Source organism: Myotis yumanensis, unplaced genomic scaffold (assembly GCF_028538775.1).
Source record: "Myotis yumanensis isolate MYYU_CA2020_CCGP unplaced genomic scaffold, mMyoYum1.0.hap1 SCAF_5, whole genome shotgun sequence".
In the NCBI taxonomy this organism is placed as follows: domain Eukaryota; kingdom Metazoa; phylum Chordata; class Mammalia; order Chiroptera; family Vespertilionidae; genus Myotis; species Myotis yumanensis.
The window spans coordinates 35395563-35412659 of NW_027223756.1; the positions used below are offsets into that span (position 1 = coordinate 35395563).

Sequence of the window (17097 nt, forward strand, 5' to 3'; positions counted from 1 at the left end):
GCATTAATATTTTTTAAACGTGAGAGTCTCTACCGGGATGCATGCTACCGAGCTGCGAAAAGATCGAGGCTGCTGCGCGCACACTGTAACAACAACTGGCCTCTGAATTGGGTGTTTACTCTCAACTTCGGAGAGGTTGAAGGGTGCGGCCCTAGGCGAGTGTTCTAAAATCTCCGCCCTTCTTCACCACCTCCCCACTGAGCGCGCCCCCTGGTGGTGAGAGAGGGGAAGGGAGAGTAGAAAAGGGAGAAAGGGAGAAACACCAGAAGGGAGATTTCTGAGAATGCAGGGAGACAGATTCTCTCCCCTAGTCATACACCCCGAGGGGCAATCCTCCTCTGGCTGCTAGGGGTGCCCGCGCTCATGCCGGTGGCAAGACCGGGCCTTTCCTGTTTGTGCTCGCCTCTGCCACACCTTTGCACACACAGTTCCTCACACTGTACTGCTCTTGCCTCAGTTCTCAGTTGACACCTTCCCTGACTCCACAAAGGTCAGATCCCTTGGTATGACGTCACCTTACGGCACCCCAGGCCTCATTCGCCTCCCTTTGAACAGAACTTGTGACTCATGTCTGCCATCCATCCAGGCTGCAGCCTCCTGGGACAGCACAGTGCCTGTCTTGCTCTCCATTGCAACCAGTGCCCAGGACATTCTTGGATTCTGAACAGCTGGCACTCGGGAGCCATGGCCTGCACTGGAGGGAGGTAGGCGAAGGCACTGACATGGTCGAGGCCCAGCAGAGAGAGTTTATTAGAGAGGCAGGGGCAGACGCATATTTACACGGGCCGCAAGGGGCATTAAAAGAAGCAGAGGTGGGGGGGGGGGGGGGGGTTACAGGATCGGCTCAGACGAGTTCCACCTTGGCATTGGGGTACACTGCCACCACGTCATAGCCCTCCGGAGGCTTGACGCGCGCCTTGGCGTGGTTCTCGCAGTACAGCCGCTCATCCAGAAAGAAGTAACCGCGCTGCTTGAGGTTCAGGCCGCAGTCGCTGCACATGAAGCACTCGGGGTGGTACAGCTTGTCCCGCGCCTTGACGATGGTACCCCTGATGGGAGGCCGGCAGAGGGCAGCATTGGGAGACGGGTTCTGGAGCCCGCCGGGTCCAGGGCGTGGGGCGCGGCAGGGGAGAACTGGGGTCGAGGTGGGGCAGGCAGGGGCTGATACTCACACGATGCCGTGGCCGCAGCGCGTGCACTCCGGCAGCCCCTTCAGGCCACTCAGCGGGGCTCCCAGCTTGCCGGCCGTGGGCTTCAGGTTCCGGGGGCTGCCAGGTCCCTGCCGCTCCCCTGAAAGCCCGAGCGCAGGTGGCAAGAGCCAGGTGCGGAGGGGCGGAGGTAAAAAAAAAAAAAAAAAAAAAAAAAAAAAGGGAAAAACTTCACTTCTGTGGGGTGTGGGGCTGAGCCCTTGAGCCCGGCTTTCGGGAACCCCGGCACACAGACTGGGAATGGGGTGGGGGAGCTCGGGGCAAGGGCGGTGCCAGGGATGGCGTAGGGAGGGGTCGATCCCCGAACACCAGGAGTGGGGAGGCAGATGGGGGAAGGGCTGGCGTCTTACCGCCCTCGCCAGCCTCCAGCATGCCCTGCAGGTAGCGGAAGGAACCTGACTGCTTGGGCTCCGCGGGCGCGAGGGGCTCGGCAGGTTCCTGCAGCATCCGGTACACCTCGGAGCCCCTGTGGGCTCCGCAGTCGCGGCTCCGCGGGAGGCCTCTGCCTGGGTCAGTGCTGGGCAAAAGAGATGCAGTGCCAACCTTCACTCTGCCTGCTCAGAGGTTTGGTGAAAGTTTCATGGTCAGTGTGCAAGCAAGCTGAGATCCGAGCATCAAGTATCAGGGTCAGGATGGAACCTGGTGAGATTTGAGGGGTCAGGGCTTAAGATGGGATCTAGGTGTGGCTGCAAAAACCACGTGTCCAGTCCTACCTGTGGGGTGGAGACACATGCATGGTGCTCATCTGGGCCAGTAAGGTGGCCTCACTGCTGCTGCCATTGTGAGGGACTGAGAGGAGAGGTGACTGCCCATAAGGAGATCCCAGGTCTGGCCTGCCATCTTCTGGACCAATCCCTGTGGCTGAGGGCCGCCTGCTGGTCATTGGACTGCCATCCTAGGAGAGAGAGAGGTCTGAGGTACTGGGAGACCCTCTGGGGTAGGGTCTCTGGCCACTCCTAGTACAGCTACCCCCTCCGCTATGCCAGGATTTCTTGGATGCTGGCTGGCTATCCCTGCTCTGGCATCTCTGGGTGATGGTGCCCAGCCAGGGAGGGAGTCTGTGGGGGAAGGGCTGAGCCTTAGGCCTGGTTCAGTCCCCCATCCCCCAACCCCGAAATGAGAAATGCCTGTAGGAAGTCAACACAAAACCCTGCAGACCGGAGACTCAGACTTGGCTCATGAACCCTGTGGTGGTTCTGACCACCAGTGCCCGTGAGGGATGGCGTTGGGGTAGGGGCATCCTAGGAAACTCTTTTGAGGCCAGTGTGTGTGGCTTCCTCGTTGAGGTGGTCCTGGTGCCAAACCTTCCTACTTGCCAGAACTGTCCCGGATACTGGATGGGTCCATGGCTAGAAACAAAAACGGAACTTCTGTCCTTTAGCCAGGAAGGGTCACCAATCACTGTGTGCCCAAGGACCTTTGGGGAGGAAGGCTGAGGTTTACATGTGCCATTGTGAGGTCAGCTTCCTCTAGGCTTGTACCTCTGCTCCCATTTCCTGCTTCCCAGGCTAAAAGGATGGCCTTCTGTAGGCACAGCAGATGAGGGGCAGAGGCAGGGCCAGGGTTCAAGCCTCCCCAGCCCACTACGCCACGGCCAGGCTGATGTCCATGGCTGAAACATGTTGGGGAGCAGTGCCCTGAACATGCCTCCTCAGCCCCTGAGGAGTCTTCCTGTGGGTGTGGGTCTGAATGGGGTCTGGGAATCTCTGTCTCTGCAGAGTCCAAGGTTGTGCTGCCCCAGCTGCAGGCAAACATGCCCACAGCAATGTGAACACAGGCACACACACTCTGGCAAGTGCGTGTGCATGAAGACAACACACACCAGCCAATCCACCTACACTACCTAGTCACACACACTGAGTCACATATATACACAGAGCCAGTGCTGGTCACCCTGGGGAGGATGATGGTGGCCTCTTGGCTGGAATGAGGTTGGTGGCCAGAGCAGCCTGGCTGTAGGGTGGGGCCATGAAGGCGGTCTCAGCCTCAGCCTGGAAGGTGACATTTAAATATCCCCTTTGCTCTACAGCAGTGGTTGCCAACCTTTCGGACCTCACGGACCATCAGTGGTCTGTGGACCACCAGTTGGCGACCACTGCTCTACAGTCTGGACGGGCACACTAGGTGGGGAGGAAAGGACGCCTAACTTGGGGGGAATGAGTCCAAGCCAGAACTCAGGCTGCCTCCAGCGTTGGGGCACAGTTGAGCTTGCAGGGTTCTGCCTGACTGCCCCTGCTTTCTGCAGGCTCTGAGCTGGGCAGGAGCTTGGGTAATGAATGGTGGACCAGCAGCTGAATGGGGGTGATACCACCACATCCCCTACCCCAACAGAGAAAGCAGAGGTGCACAGGTGGGCCCCCATCAAGAAGGCAAGAGCAGCAGGAAAACACTTGTCCCCATTGGCCCAACAAGAGCCCTGGGAAACCTGAGCACTCTCATATATGCATGTCTGCTGGGCAAGCAGGCGGGCAAGGCTGGCCTGGTACAGAGGAGGCTTCAACAGGAAGGGGAAGTCAGAGGGACCTGGAGGAAGGACCCCCACTCACCCCCACCCTGCAGGTGTGAGTCTATTGCAGGGTCACCAGAGCCACTACTCCTCCACAGCCACCCATGCAGCAGCCGCTCTGGGTCTGAACTCGGTGGGTAGGGCACCCATGGTGACCTTGGTCCTAGCTCTACCACTCATTCACTGAGCAAGTCACTTCACCTTTGAACCTCTGTTTCTTCATCTGTGAAATGGAGCATGTGATGATCTCTATATCACACGTTCCTTGTGGGGATAAAATGAGACAGTTGCATACAAAGCACTTAGCATAGTGCCTGCCACACAGCAAACGCCCATTGGGTAAATAGGTGTCATGGGCATTCCTGAGCCCCATTCCTGGGCTGCTCCTCTCTGTGTGGTGGTGCACTGGTACGTGCTTGCACTCTGAGTGCCTGCTAGCTGCTGATCCGGTTGTTGAAGCCTTGGTTGGGTTAGTGAGCAGAATGGGGGAAACTGTCTCCCACATGACTGGTCAAAATGTGGGACACGCAGTTTGGACGGAGGTAGGTGCTGAGTCCAGATGGGTAGATGGCACCTTCCAGAATCCAAGCTCCAGCTCTCTGCCAGTCTGGAGAGAACAGGATGAGTGTGCAAGGGCTGCCTGCTCCATCACGCTTGCCTTAACCCAGGGGTTCTCAACCTGTGGGTCGCGACCCCTTTGGCGGTCGAACGACCCTTTCACAGGGGTCGCCTAAGACCATCCTGCATATCAGATATTTACATTACGATTCATAACAGTAGCAACATTACAGTTATGAAGTAGCAACGAAAATAATTTTATGGTTGGGTCACAACATGAGGAACTGTATTTAAAGGGCCAGAAGATTGAGAACCACTGCCTTAACCCATCACCTGGTTCTCAGCTTAAATGCCACCCTCTCCAGGCGACCTTTCCTTATCACCATCCTTCCTCCGCTCTGGGCTGTACCAAGTGCCTCCTGCGTTCCCATGTGAGGCCTGAGAGGAGAGTCGCCTATAACCCTACATGGAAGGTGGGCCTGAAGCTCCTGTTGGCCCTGCCGCATCCCTCGAGGGCGTGCGTGCCAGGGTAGCTAGTGCTGGTCTTAGGGCCAACTGTGGTTTTCTCCTCCTCTGAGGGCTCCAGCTGGGCCCACCCTCCTCCCCTGGAGGCAGAGGGTGGGGACAGTGTGGGACAATGGGCCCTGTGTCTGTGTTACTGAGGATACAGTCCTGCAGGGATGGGGTGGGGGTGTTTCTTTCGCCACCCATGGAGCTCATGACCTTTTAAGTACAAAAGGCGGGCAGCAGCTGAGGGGCTGCCCTGTTGCTTGTGGAAAATCCCTTCACTTCCAGCCTCAGCAGCCTGGTCCTCAAAGAGGTCAGTGAGGGACAGTGTGGGGTGATTAGGATGGTCAGCTGTATCTGCTTACGATGCCTGGGAACTAAGGCCAAGAAGGCCTGGGTTCTGGGCCCAGCCCTCAGAACCCCAGGTCCACGGGCCCTGAGCCTCTCCTGGAGACTGAACAGAGCAAGCTCAGGCCCCTTTGTCCTATCCATTCTGGCACGAGCCTCACACATGAGTGGGAGGCCTGTGATATGCTGCTCCCCTCTGCCTGGCCCAAGTGTGGTTGATTTGTCTGTCTCTCCCCTCCCTCCCTCTTCCCCAGCTGCCATGAGCCTCGGGTTCATGGGCCTACCAGAGCAAGCTTCTGAGACACAGGTGTGGCCACGAGTCTGCAAGAACAGCGGAAGTCCAGGAGAGAGGACACCAAGAGCCTCTTTGTTACGCTGCCCCATCCCCTCCCCGCTCACCTCTCCCCTCCCACTTCCTCTCTGATCTCTTGACAGAGTCACATGGACTCCTTAGACCCCTGGCTTCTGCCATCCCAGAACTGCTACATGTCTCGCCCCTTCTAGAACAGGCACCCCCTGGCATGTGGTAAGCATGTGGCCTCGGGGATGCCAGCAAAGGCAAGGTGGGGGCTGGGATAGATGGTGAGGGAGAGGCCACAGTAGACCCTTGCCTCCGGTACAGCAAAGCCTCCATGGCAAGAGTGGACACAAGAACCCAGAAAGGTTATGGCCCCACAGTTCTGAGACCATCACATACCAGTGCAGTCTCCACCTTGCCCAACTATGTGGCACAGAGATGTTGAGCTGGGTGGGGGTGTTTTATACTGTAGTCTTGCCAACTGGGTGCCTCTCAAGCCCATGGCAAAAAGAGGTTGTAGAACAGCCTGGCCCCCCTCACACTCCTTGAGGACAGCACCATGGCTGTGACTCTTGTCATACGTGAAGAGGTGACTGAGCAGGTAGGCCTTTAGCCGGAAGTCTGCTAGATGCAATCCCAGGGTGGCCAGGAGAAAATTTCAGCCTTGGATAGGGCACGGAAGTACCTTACATTCAAAGGTCAGCCCTATGGCCTGAGGTTGGCTCTGGCCAGGTGATTACTCAAGGCCAGGATGAAATACAAAAATGCCCCATGCCTGCGGTCAGCCCACAGCCTGAGGTTGTCCCCACTCTGTCCCCAAGCCTGGTGACTTCCTCCTGGTCTGGCATCACTGGGCACCAGGGTGAAACCCAGCTGGGTGGGTGGTAGCCCTGAGCCAAGGCCTGGCCCAGTCCCTCCCCACCACAGACACCTTAGTCCCAGAATCCAGGACTGCCTGGAGTACAAACAGAATCCCCAACAGGTGCCCATTAGCTGGGGAGCCCAGGATGGGGCATGGGCATGGCCCAGAGAAGCCTTCTGCTTCAGTCTGGCCTGGGGATCTGAGAGCCTTGGTGAGGACATCCAATGCAGTTAGACCTGTGGGCCAGGCCTGGCCCCTCTTCCTGGGCTTGCTCTGAGTCTTTACATACCTGGGTCTCGGGATCGATGTGGATCCTGTGTGCCTGAGCCTTGCTATCCTCTGGGGCACTGGGCCAGCTCCTGCCTTCAGGCCTGTGGCAGGAATCAGGATGGTCAGATATATCTGCTTACTATGCCTGGGAACTAAGACCAAGAAGGCCTGGGTTCTGGGCCCAGAGCCACGCAGGACCAGGCCTGACACCCTGTTCGGAGAAGGAAATTACCCCAGTGCTTTTCCCGGCACCAGAGTGGTGGCTGTTGTGGCAAGGAGACATGACTCTAGATTTGCCACCCACCTGGGATGGGGCTGTGTGTCCCTTCCCTACCAGCTGCTCCATCTCTCTTTGGTCTGATTCCTAGAGAGGGAGCTACATAAATAAGCTCAGCAAAAAGAGGGCCACCTCCCAACAGAGTGAGCCAGGCCTCACACATCAATCAGCCGGGAGCTCATCCACTCAGCCCTCTTCTGTCTGCAGTCTCTGGCCGGGCCTGGGGGTCAGGCATCCATGGGCTCTGGGGGAGGTGGAATGGAGGCTGAGGGATGTGCCTCCCTCCTGCTGATGCCGGCAGAGTCATCACCAATGTCTGCCCAGCCCAGATGGGAAACAGGCCATTAGGAAATTCCTGCTTCACCATAGAAACCAAAAGCCAAACACCACTCAGGAGGGAAAAAAACATCATTAACCTGACACAAGCAGGGCAGACAGGCCTGGAGGCTACTGGCCTGGGGCCCAGTCCTACCACTCAGTAGCCCTGTGGGAAGGCAGGCCAGGGGTGCATGGACTTTGGACTGGCTGGTGGGTAAGAAGTGAGGCTAGTTAGACCAAAGGGGAATAATGTCTCCACTCTACCCCAAAAGCCTCTTGGGGGTTCTACTTTGCATCCACTTCCTGGGGTTTCTTGAGGTCCTGGGCCAGCAGCTCAATCCTACCTCTCTCCCCACTCACAGACCTATAGACCGCAGCCACTCTGCACTTCCTCGCCTTTGCCTGGTCAAAGAACTGGGGCCTCTGCACTATCCCCAGTCCTCACCTTTGCCTTTGTCCATTCCTTTGCCTCCTGCAAACTACCTCTCTCCCCCACAGCTGTCCGGAGGTCTGTGACACCAACCTCTGCTGCCCAGGGCAACGCCATGACTACTGGCATCTGGCTCCAGCCCTCTCAGCCAGGCTACCTAGTGACTGCCCCTACTCACAGCTCTCACTGTGGCCTCCACCCACTGAGAACTCTGGGGATACACCAAGGACACCCCATGTGGCATCTGCCTTGTACTTCCCTGAAGTTCTGCCCAGAAGAGAAGTACAAGTCTGAAGTCTGAAGGTCAGAGAGCACCAAAGTCCCAGAGCCCTGAGGGTGGCTCAAGAAATCAGATCAGAATGAAGGGCTTCTTCATGTGTCAACCTGCATCTCCACACCTTCACTTCAGGCTGGGGAGGTGACTCCATCTGCCATCTTTAAGCAAAGTGACAGCCAAAAGGTGGGCTGTGCAAAAGCATCTTGTACTGCACATAATGGGTAACAGAGTCCCCACCAAAGGCCCCAGGGTTGGAGCTGATGCCAGGAAAGTCATGGATCTACAGAGCATGCCCAGAAAGTGGGGGTTAGCTTGAATGGTTAGACACCTGGCTCTGAGCTCCAGACAAAATAAGCACAGCAGGGAAACTGGGCATTTATTTCACTTCTCATAGAGAAGTCTGTGGAAGATAAAAGCCCTCTGTACACAAGAGGCCAGGTAGGGAAGCTGGACTGGGTAGAGCCCATGTTGGGGAGGGGGGCCCTTGGGGTCCAAGCATAGCATAGGTCCTGGCAGGAGAGAGAGCACAGTCAGGGGTCTTACAGGTGAGAAGGTGCCCAGGAGAAGAGATGGTGGCCCAGAGAATTATCAGGGCCTCTGTGTATCGATCCCCCAGAATCTGCATGTGTGATGATTGAGGATAGGGTGTCTGAGGACTGGACCCTAGGTTTTCACCCTGACCGAGCAGACTTGGTACATCATCATCACTCAAACCCAGGATCACAAGACAGTCCCCATTCTGGAGTCGAGGAAGCTCAGGGCTCTGAGATTAAATCACTTGGTGGAAGACAGCAGTTGCCAAGTGCAGAGCTGGGACGGGAATTGTGATAGTAGAGACTGTGCTCGCACCTGCTCCATGACCAGGCAGCATTTGGGGACTGAAACGCCCAGAGTGGAACAGGTCAGTGGACTCTGGGCTCCATCCATGCCTGGCTTGGAACAAATGACCAGGGAAGGAAGGAAGGCAGGAAGGGGGCCCTCCACCCTGCCCCCATCCCGCCACCCTGCCTGACATCATTGCCTCTGGGAACCTCCTGACTCAGGCCTGCTGTGAGCCTCCCCCCCCCTCCCACCCCCTACCCCAGCCCCAACACCACCAGGGCTTCCCTTATTCAGCCAGAAGAGTCAAGCGAGAGGTGAGTCAGGGCCCAGGAACCCAGCCAAGTGGGGTGTCCTCAGAGGCCACTCGTGGGCAGAGCAGTGCTGATGTTTCCCCGGGCCAGCCTGTACCTCCGTCTGGGAGAGGGTGATGAATGTGATCCTGCTTTATGGAGAAGGAAGCCCAGGAGCACAAGGTCATCTGGGATACCTAAGATCCCAGAGTCTGGATGAGGACCAGCTCCGCTGAACTCCCAGGCTGGGGCTCTGCACTGTGGGCCAGGAGGAGTGCACAAGGTCTGGACTTACATCTGGACCCACTTAGCACGGAGAGCATAGCCAGGGGCCCTGACCCCAATCTGGACCTGGGCCAGACACAAATGGGGGCTACTGCAGAAGCCTTCCCACCATGTTTAATGGATCAACCCCCTCCTGCCATCGCTAAGACATGGCTAGCTGTATTGTGGTTTGGGGAGGCTTCTCCCAGGCATGTCCACAGGGGGTCATGGAAAGTCCCTGTTATCAGTGAATGTGGCCGAGCTCAGCAGTTATGTCTGACTTCACTGGATCCAGGCAAGACGGGGGGCAGGGAGATCTCAGTCAACCATGACCCAGCCGACTGTTATCAGAACTGAGCAAAGACCCAGGGCCTGAGCATGGCATGGGACGCCCTAGGTAGACCTTTCATCCTAGACCATCTATAGGCCACAGATGGGGCTTAGTGACTGCCAGTCCTCCCCTCATGAGGCTGTATAACATGACATAGGCCTTGGCATCCAGATGTAACAAGGGCAGAGGCATGGACCACAGTGGGGAGCTGGGACACAGCAGGTATGGGGCTGGTAGGAGTGGTCAGCAGCCAAGTAGGCATGGAGTTTCTGGGAGTGAGAGAGACCAGAGGTCAAATTTTACTTCCCAACTCCCTGGCTGTGGGACTTGAAGCACCCTCTAGTCTTTCTTCCTTTTGAAAAAAAAAAATATTTTTATTGATTTCAGAGAGGAAGGGAGAGGGAGCGAGAGATAGAAACATCAATGATGAGAAAGAATCATTGATTGGTTGCCTCCTGCAAGCCCCACACTGGAAATCAAGCTCACAACCCAGGCATGTGCCCTGACTGGGAATAGAACTGTGACTTCCTGGTCCATAGGTTGACACTCAACCATTGAGCTACACTGGCCAGGTACCCTCTACTCTTTCTGAGTTTCAGTTGTCTCATCTGTAGAGTGGGGCCTATATTAGGTTTTACTTTATCAAGTTGATTCAGGATTAAAGGAGGTGTTGGACAAGTAACCTCTTTGGTCATTAAGCTGGTCACTTAGGGGCGAGGAAAGGACTGAAGTCACCCCTCTGGAGGCTACCCAAGGTCTTATTTCAGCCCTGATGTTGAGCTGCTTCCCTTTGTCCTAAGTTCCCAACACAAGTCCAGCCCCTCGTTAAAGGGGGCTTCTGTTTTTTAAGTCATCGCCATATCCAGTGCCTGCCAGGCCCCTGTGAAAGCACTACTCCTTAGGTCTGGGGTGCCTGGGAGCTAAAGCTGAGAGGCTGTGAGGCCCAGCACACCCAGGATGCTGGCCACCATAACTTATCCTCCCCTGAGGTCACCCCCCTCCCAATTATCCTGGCCCAGCCTTCCCTGTGCATACCTGCTCACGGAGAGCGTGAGGTGGTCGTGGCAGCCCTTGATGCGGTTCTGCGCCTCCAGGTGTGTCATGAGCTCTGTACTCTCACCATTGATGGCCTGAATCAGGTCCCCAGGGCACAGGGCAGCCAGTGCAGCCTTGCTGCCAGCATGGACCTGTGGGTGGACAAGTCGGATGGCTGGGCATTTGTCACTGTGTGGCCTTGTGTAGCCTCTGCTGTGAACACCCCAATTCCAGCACCTGGAGGCCTGGTAGGGTGTTAGGGCATATGCGAGGGGCTTCCTCTGGGCTGGGACAAGCGGGACGTTACTCCTGCAGCCTGCACATGTGCCCAAGGATATGCAAGGGACACACAGGGATGCATATGCTCCTAGATACATACAAAGCATGGACATTTCACAAATCACGCCACCCAGCCAGATCGCATAGCAACCCCTTGACCGACAGTCAAACCCTTAGTGACCTTGGCTCCCTTCCTGTTTCCTCTTGTGCCCACCCCACATTCACCTCCACCCACCCACACTCTATCTAGGTCATCGGAATGTCCAGGGGGTACTCATGGGCACCAGGTGTCTCTCACCTCCACGCTTCCGCAGATGCTGTTCTCTACCTGGAACATTCTTTCCTTTGATCCCAAGTCCTAATGACCAGCCTACTCCTCCTCATCCTTCAGGTCTCAGCAGAGAGGCTGTGTCCCCTGGGAGCCTCTCCTCTGGGCTCCCACCGTACCCTGTACATCCCCTGTACCACTTTGCTCCCTTAACATTGCTGGTGCCTCCCTCTAGGTCTGGGTCATCACCTCCCCAGGTATGCCCAGGGCCATCTACTTCCAGTTCGCAGCCTGCATTCCTGGGTTACAATTTTAGCCCCACTTCCCTGCAGGACAAGCACTCACTCAGGCCTCCCCAGTGTCACTACTGACCCCAGAGGGTCAAGTGGTATCCACAGCTTACAATGCTGGTCCCCTGATGAGGGCTACTTGAGGCTGGGGACAGGCTCGCCAGGAAGCCTGAGTGGGCAGCCTAGGAAGACCTTCACCCGTCCCCAGTCCTGGCACAGCCTTTGGAAATAAACGCGAGGCACCCTCATTCTTACCTAGTCCCTCCTGGGTGCTCTGCTGCACCTCCTGAGCTGCCAGTCACCCTGTTCCTATTGGTGGGGGTGGGGGCTTCTGGAAACCTGGCTAGGTTCAGCTTCGCTAGTGCTCAGTAGTGAGTGGACAACGCTGAGGTGCTGGCAGCTCCTTGGCTGGAGTCCTGGTGTGGGCACTGCCCGAGCTGACCTACCCTGCAATAGGCTGCCCTGAGGAATGTTCTGGAGCATGACACCCGCAGCCACCTGCCACCATTAATGTTCACTCATAAGGTCTTGGTACTTGCACAGGCCTGTCCTCCATCCCCCCCGTCCCGAAGGCCCTGCTCGGGCCCCCTCTCCTCACGGATACCTCCTCTGTGACATGGCCTAGGCTCAGCGCTTCACCCATAACTAGCTCTTGGCACCCTCTCAAGCACCTGGTGAGACGGAGGCATTGTCATCCCTACTTACAGACAAAGAAAGAGAGGCTCAGGGGGAGGGGCGCCTCACCCAGGCCCCACACTGAAGAGGAGTCTTCTTCCTCAGGGGGATGGCTGCAGGATGACTCAGCCAGCACAAGGGTGCGTTCAGGCCCCCGTGGGTGGGGGAAGTTCTCGAAAGCAGAGGTGGCTGGAACTCCTGCCAGCTCCACTAGCCCGGAGAGTTCTGGTCAGAGAGGCGGGAGGCCAGGAAATGGTGACTCTCCCCACTGACTTTCCATGCATTGTCTCATTAATCCATTTGCTGGGTGAGATAACCGAGGTCGGAGAAGAAAAGAAGGGCACTCAATTGGTAAGTGGGAGTTAGGATTCCAATCCCGGTCAACTGCTCTTCCAAGTCCTATGTTCATAACTACTGTGTGTTTTTCTGCAAAAAGGGAGATTGTCCCAGGTAGAAGGATCAGCGTGTATAAAGGCTCATTTGGGAGCGAGAGTAAAAATAAAAGCAGGCTTGTGGCTGAAACATCATTCATGAGAAGAGAGTAGAAGAGATGAAGTCGGAAAAGGAGCTGGGGCCAGACCTGTGGGCCTTGTAGGCCCAGGTGAGAATCTGGCATTTCTCCTAGGTGGATGGGAACCACGGAGGGTTCTAAGCAGCGAAATCACAGGACAGAGTTGAACTCAAGCCGATCCCTCTGGCTGCAGAGTGAAGGATAAACAGACAGAAGGGAGGGAGAGGGGAGCAGTGAGTCAGCTGGGAGGCTGGGACACGAACCAGCCCCTTTACCTGTAGCGGCTACTACCTCCCCAGCCCCTGCTCCACTCCACCCAGCCTAGAGGCTGGGACGGGCGTGGAGCCAGAGATCAGGTGCCATATTTTCCAAACAGTCCCAGCCAGCTCCAGAAAGGCCTGGATTCCTGTCCCTGCTCTGCTTCTCAGGGTACCACACCTTAGCCTCTCGGAGCCTCAGTGTCCCCATCAATAATGTAAGGCTAGAGGGAGTTCTTCTAAGGGCTGCTGTGAGAACGAACTATTTGAGACCATCAGGGCGAAAACCTCCCATGGGGCGTCGGGCACACAGTGATGCTCATTCCCAGCACCAGTTGCCGGGGAGCTGGGACCAACACCCTTCAGGGTGTGGCCTGGAACACTGTGGATGCACCCAAGCCAGCAATCACTGCAGTTTGTGAGGAAGGAGCCCTGGACAATGTTCTCTGAGACTTTGTGAGCTAAGGTTGCAAGGTCCCAGCTCTGCCAAGCTGCCAGCCTCCTTCCTGTCTGAGTGTAGCTGTCCCTTCTGGGTGGGAGAGGCCCTGGAAGCACGAGAGGGTTGGGTCTTGAACCCCCGGGGTGAGGACACTCCCATTTATCCTCAGTGTCTGCAAACCTGCCCTTGAGGTATCTGCTGGGCAAGCTGTGGCCTGTGCCTCCCCAGCCCCATAAATCTCCCCAGATCCCACCCAAACCCAGGCTCAGCCATCCTGGCTCCTCAGGCCTGAGCGGCTGCCATGTGACTTTGGGGGACAAGGGGGGTTTCTTCCAGGCAAACCATCTCCCAGCCTGCCTGCCTGCCTGCCAGGGGCCTGCATCACTGTCAGCTCCAAACAAGGCCGCTGCTGCCGCTGCTGCCGCCGCTGTGACGTGTGGAGGCCTTTCCTTGTAGGCAGCCAGCCGCGTGGGCAACAGATGTCTCTGCTCCCTGCCGCCTGTGGCCGTCAGCCGCCGCCACTGAGCCTGTCAGCAGCCTCACACCCAGGATGCCTGGCCCACCGGCTAGTCTAGCGCCCCCACCAGCCCACCTCTGTGGACACACAGCATGACATACACAGGCAGACACAGATGCTCACCCCCCTCCCCCAGCAGGGCTCCCTCAGGAAAGTGGGAGATGAAAGGCTCCCGGATATGTAGCCGGCCTACCTCACTCAGCCCCAGGGACCTGGTGGTGTGGGGTGAGGGCAGATGTGGGAGGCCTCCCAGGACAGCTGGGCCTGCCTGTCACCCTGGCCCCCAGAAGTGGGATTCCATGATTCCACACTCCACCGGGTGCCCACCCCGCTCCCAAGAACTGGAAAGAAGTGTCTGAAAGTCCAGCCAGCTTGGTCCAGCCCCCATGGCGAGAGGTGGCAGGAGGGTGGGGGAAGGTGATTCTCAGTTTCCCTGACACAGGCCCCTGAAAGGCCAAAGCAGCTGTGCGGGAGCAAGGGGTGACTCTCAGATGCCCTCCGCTCCTTCCCTCCAGACTGGGAGCCCCCAAGGGCAGGGCCTGGGCTCTCTCCTCTTCTGTCCCTTAGGCTGGGACCCCCAGGGGCTGAGTCTGAGTCCCCTCTTCGGGCCCTTCAAACTACGGTGCCCCAAGGCTGGGTCAGGATCCCATCTCCCCCAGGATGGGCACCCCCTCTGATAGGGCTCGAGTCCTCTCCTCTGCTTCTCTGTCCTCAAATTAGCCGCAGGGCAGCCCGGGGTTGTGCTCCCTACCCTCCCTCCTCTGACCTGAGCCTGGGGCAGAGCGTGGTCCTGGAATCTTGAGAAACTGGGCTGAGGCTAACCCAGCCCCTTGCCTTGAGGGGAGAGGTCTCACAAGCCTAGAGTCAAGTCTCTCTTTTTCCTGGAAACCAAAGATTCCTCCTGTGTCTTCCCCTTAGGTCACCCGAGGTCACCGATGAGAGACTGCCCCAAACCAGTGTGGGGGAGCTTTCTCTCTTCAGATTCAGGGAGGACCCCAGCTCAGCTGGCAGGGACCTTTGATAAGGGGAGGGAACTCTCAATCATTTTGCTCCAAATCTTTAGGTTGGGTTCAGTCTAAGCAGGGTTGCCGAGCTTCTGTAGATCTGTCCAAACCCCTGGCCCGCGACTGCGGTCCTTCCTTGGCCTGCAGCGAGCCCCCCAACGAGGCCAGCAGGAAGGCTGATGTGTGAACTCGTGGGGTGTTCCTCCAAGGGACAGGCAGGCAGGCCCAGCAGAAGGGAGGAAAAGGGGTTGGGGCGACACTGCCCAGCCGGGAAGCCTCCGCTATATGCTGCGGGTCGCCCAGGCCAACCCTTCGCCTTCGAGCCTCAGGAACGTCGGGGATCCGGGTCCCGGGTGGATCGCGAGGACCAAGTCTCGGATCCAGGACCGCCCCGCTGCCCCGTGCCCACCGGACTCACCCGCGAGATGGTGAGGGGCGCGCTGAAGTCCCGGCCGCCCACCAGGCGGAAGCCCCAGGGCGAAGGCCCGCGCAGGGTCACGGAGTGGGGCATCGCTGGCGGGAGCCGCAGCCGGAGCCGAGCGGACACTGAGGATCGCCGCCGCCGCCGCCGCCGCCGCCGCCGGGACGCCGCGCCCCGCCCCCGGCCCGCCCGGCCCGGACCCCGCTCCGCCCGGCCCCCGCCCCCGCTCCCCGCGCTCCCGGATTGGCCCCGCCGCGGCCACGACCCTCCCACTTCAGGGGGCTCTGAAGACCCGCCCTCAGCCCACGCCGCCGGCCGCCTCGCACCCCCTCCGGGTTCCCGGAGACCCCGGGACTGGGACGGCTCCGACGTCCGGGATCCTGCCCCGGCTTGCGCTGCGCGGGCCGCGGACCCGAGCCCGGCCGCGGGAGCTCCGGCACAGGCCCTTTGAAGTCGCTCCTATGGGGCGGCGCCCAGCCGGGGAGGGATGGAGGGGGGGGGGGCAGGTGGGGGATGGGGCCGCGCCTTGCTCAGTAACCTCCTCCAGGTTCTGGCCGCCAAGCCTGCGCCCCCACCCCTCGGTGCGCCAGTCCTCAGAACAGCGAGCACTCTTGGGGAGCCCTGGGCCTGAGCAGGCCTCGGTCAGGGACACAGACCCAGCATGACAGCCCGCACTGCCGAGTGTGGGGGCGGGAGCAGAAAGGTGCCCAGCCTAGTTCCTGGAGGCCAGGAAGGCTGTCTGGATGAGGGGACCCTGACTCGAGTCTTGTCTTGCCATTCAGGTGTCACTGCTTCCCCGGGCACTGAGCCTTCTCCTGCAGTTCTCTCCCCTCCTCCTTTGCAAGGAGCTTCGTTTCCACCAGGTTCCTGGAAAAGGAGCAGCCAGGATGACTGGGGTAGCAGCTGTCCCACAAGCGGGGGAGTGGACTACCTTCACTTGGGGCCCTTGCCGGCCCTCTCTCCACTCTCAGCCATGCACTCCAGGACATCCTTGAACAGCCTTTGCAGGCGCCATGGCGTGGCCGTCTGGCTCTGCTGGTTGCATCCGGGCAGCAGTGTTTGCTTCTCCAGACTCTGAGGCGGTCCCTAGTTTAGTCATTTTTGGACAACCCGGTGTCCCCTCGTCGCCAAGTTCTGGTCAGGGCTCTGTCCTCAGGAGGCTAAGAGGCTGTGGCCTGAGATGTGCCTGGGCGTCACAAACACCCCCAGGAGAACTGCTGCTGGAGAGGCACAAGCCTAGGGTGGTCTAAGGAAAGCAGCACCCTTTGGGGTGGAACATGGATGCCTCTCTGGGAGATGGGGTGCCGCTGTCTGTTGAGCTTGCAGAGAAACATGAGTGGTGTGTGTAGCAGTGGTGTGTGTGTGAGTGTGTGTGTGCGCGGGGGGTGTCCACACCCACAGAGCATCAGCCATTAGGCACTCAATACTGTGAGGTGGAGCAGGTTCCCAGGGCCCACATGGACAGAGTGGAAGGGGCAGCAGGAGAGTTGGTCTCTGGATGGTCTCTCAGAGGCTCTTAGGCCAGAGGCCGCTTAGGACTTGGACCTCACTGAATGACTTGGAGAGTGGGGCAACCACCCCTATCACCGACTGAGGGCTAGGTGCACGGCCTGACGGTAGTCAGAGACTCCGCATCTGGACCCAAGAGCATTGTGAATGTAGATGGCACAGAGCTTTGCTGGGTGGGAGAGGGACCTCAAGAGTCTGTGGAAGTTCCTACCCAAGGCATCCCATAGTGGATACCTGAAACTCCTCCTTAGACATTGCTTCCTAGGGACTGCCAAACCCCCCCACCCCCCTCAAATCCTTTCATTGTTTTCTTCTTTACTTCCATT

At 58.2% G+C, this 17097-nt stretch overlaps 1 protein-coding gene across 3 annotated transcripts; it reads right to left on the bottom strand.

Moving 5' to 3' along the window:
* Window positions 1-737: 737 nt before the first annotated feature.
* PDLIM4 (PDZ and LIM domain 4) lies at window positions 738-15391 on the bottom strand. 3 transcript variants are annotated; one of them, XM_070417175.1, is made up of 8 exons: window positions 15260-15281; window positions 12144-12416; window positions 10602-10753; window positions 6577-6658; window positions 1922-2103; window positions 1559-1725; window positions 1173-1290; window positions 738-1049 (listed from the first exon to the last, which is right to left on the bottom strand). In XM_070417175.1, exons 3-8 carry the CDS (start codon window positions 10667-10669, stop codon window positions 845-847), a joined length of 822 nt encoding a protein of 273 aa, XP_070273276.1. In that variant the 5' UTR covers window positions 10670-10753; window positions 12144-12416; window positions 15260-15281; the 3' UTR covers window positions 738-844. The 3 variants fall into 3 exon arrangements, with proteins under 3 accessions (XP_070273276.1, XP_070273275.1, XP_070273277.1); XM_070417174.1 differs by lacking the exon at window positions 12144-12416 and having other exon boundaries at window positions 15260-15391; XM_070417176.1 differs by lacking the exons at window positions 1173-1290; window positions 12144-12416 and having other exon boundaries at window positions 895-1049; window positions 15260-15391.
* Window positions 15392-17097: the final 1706 nt, after the last annotated feature.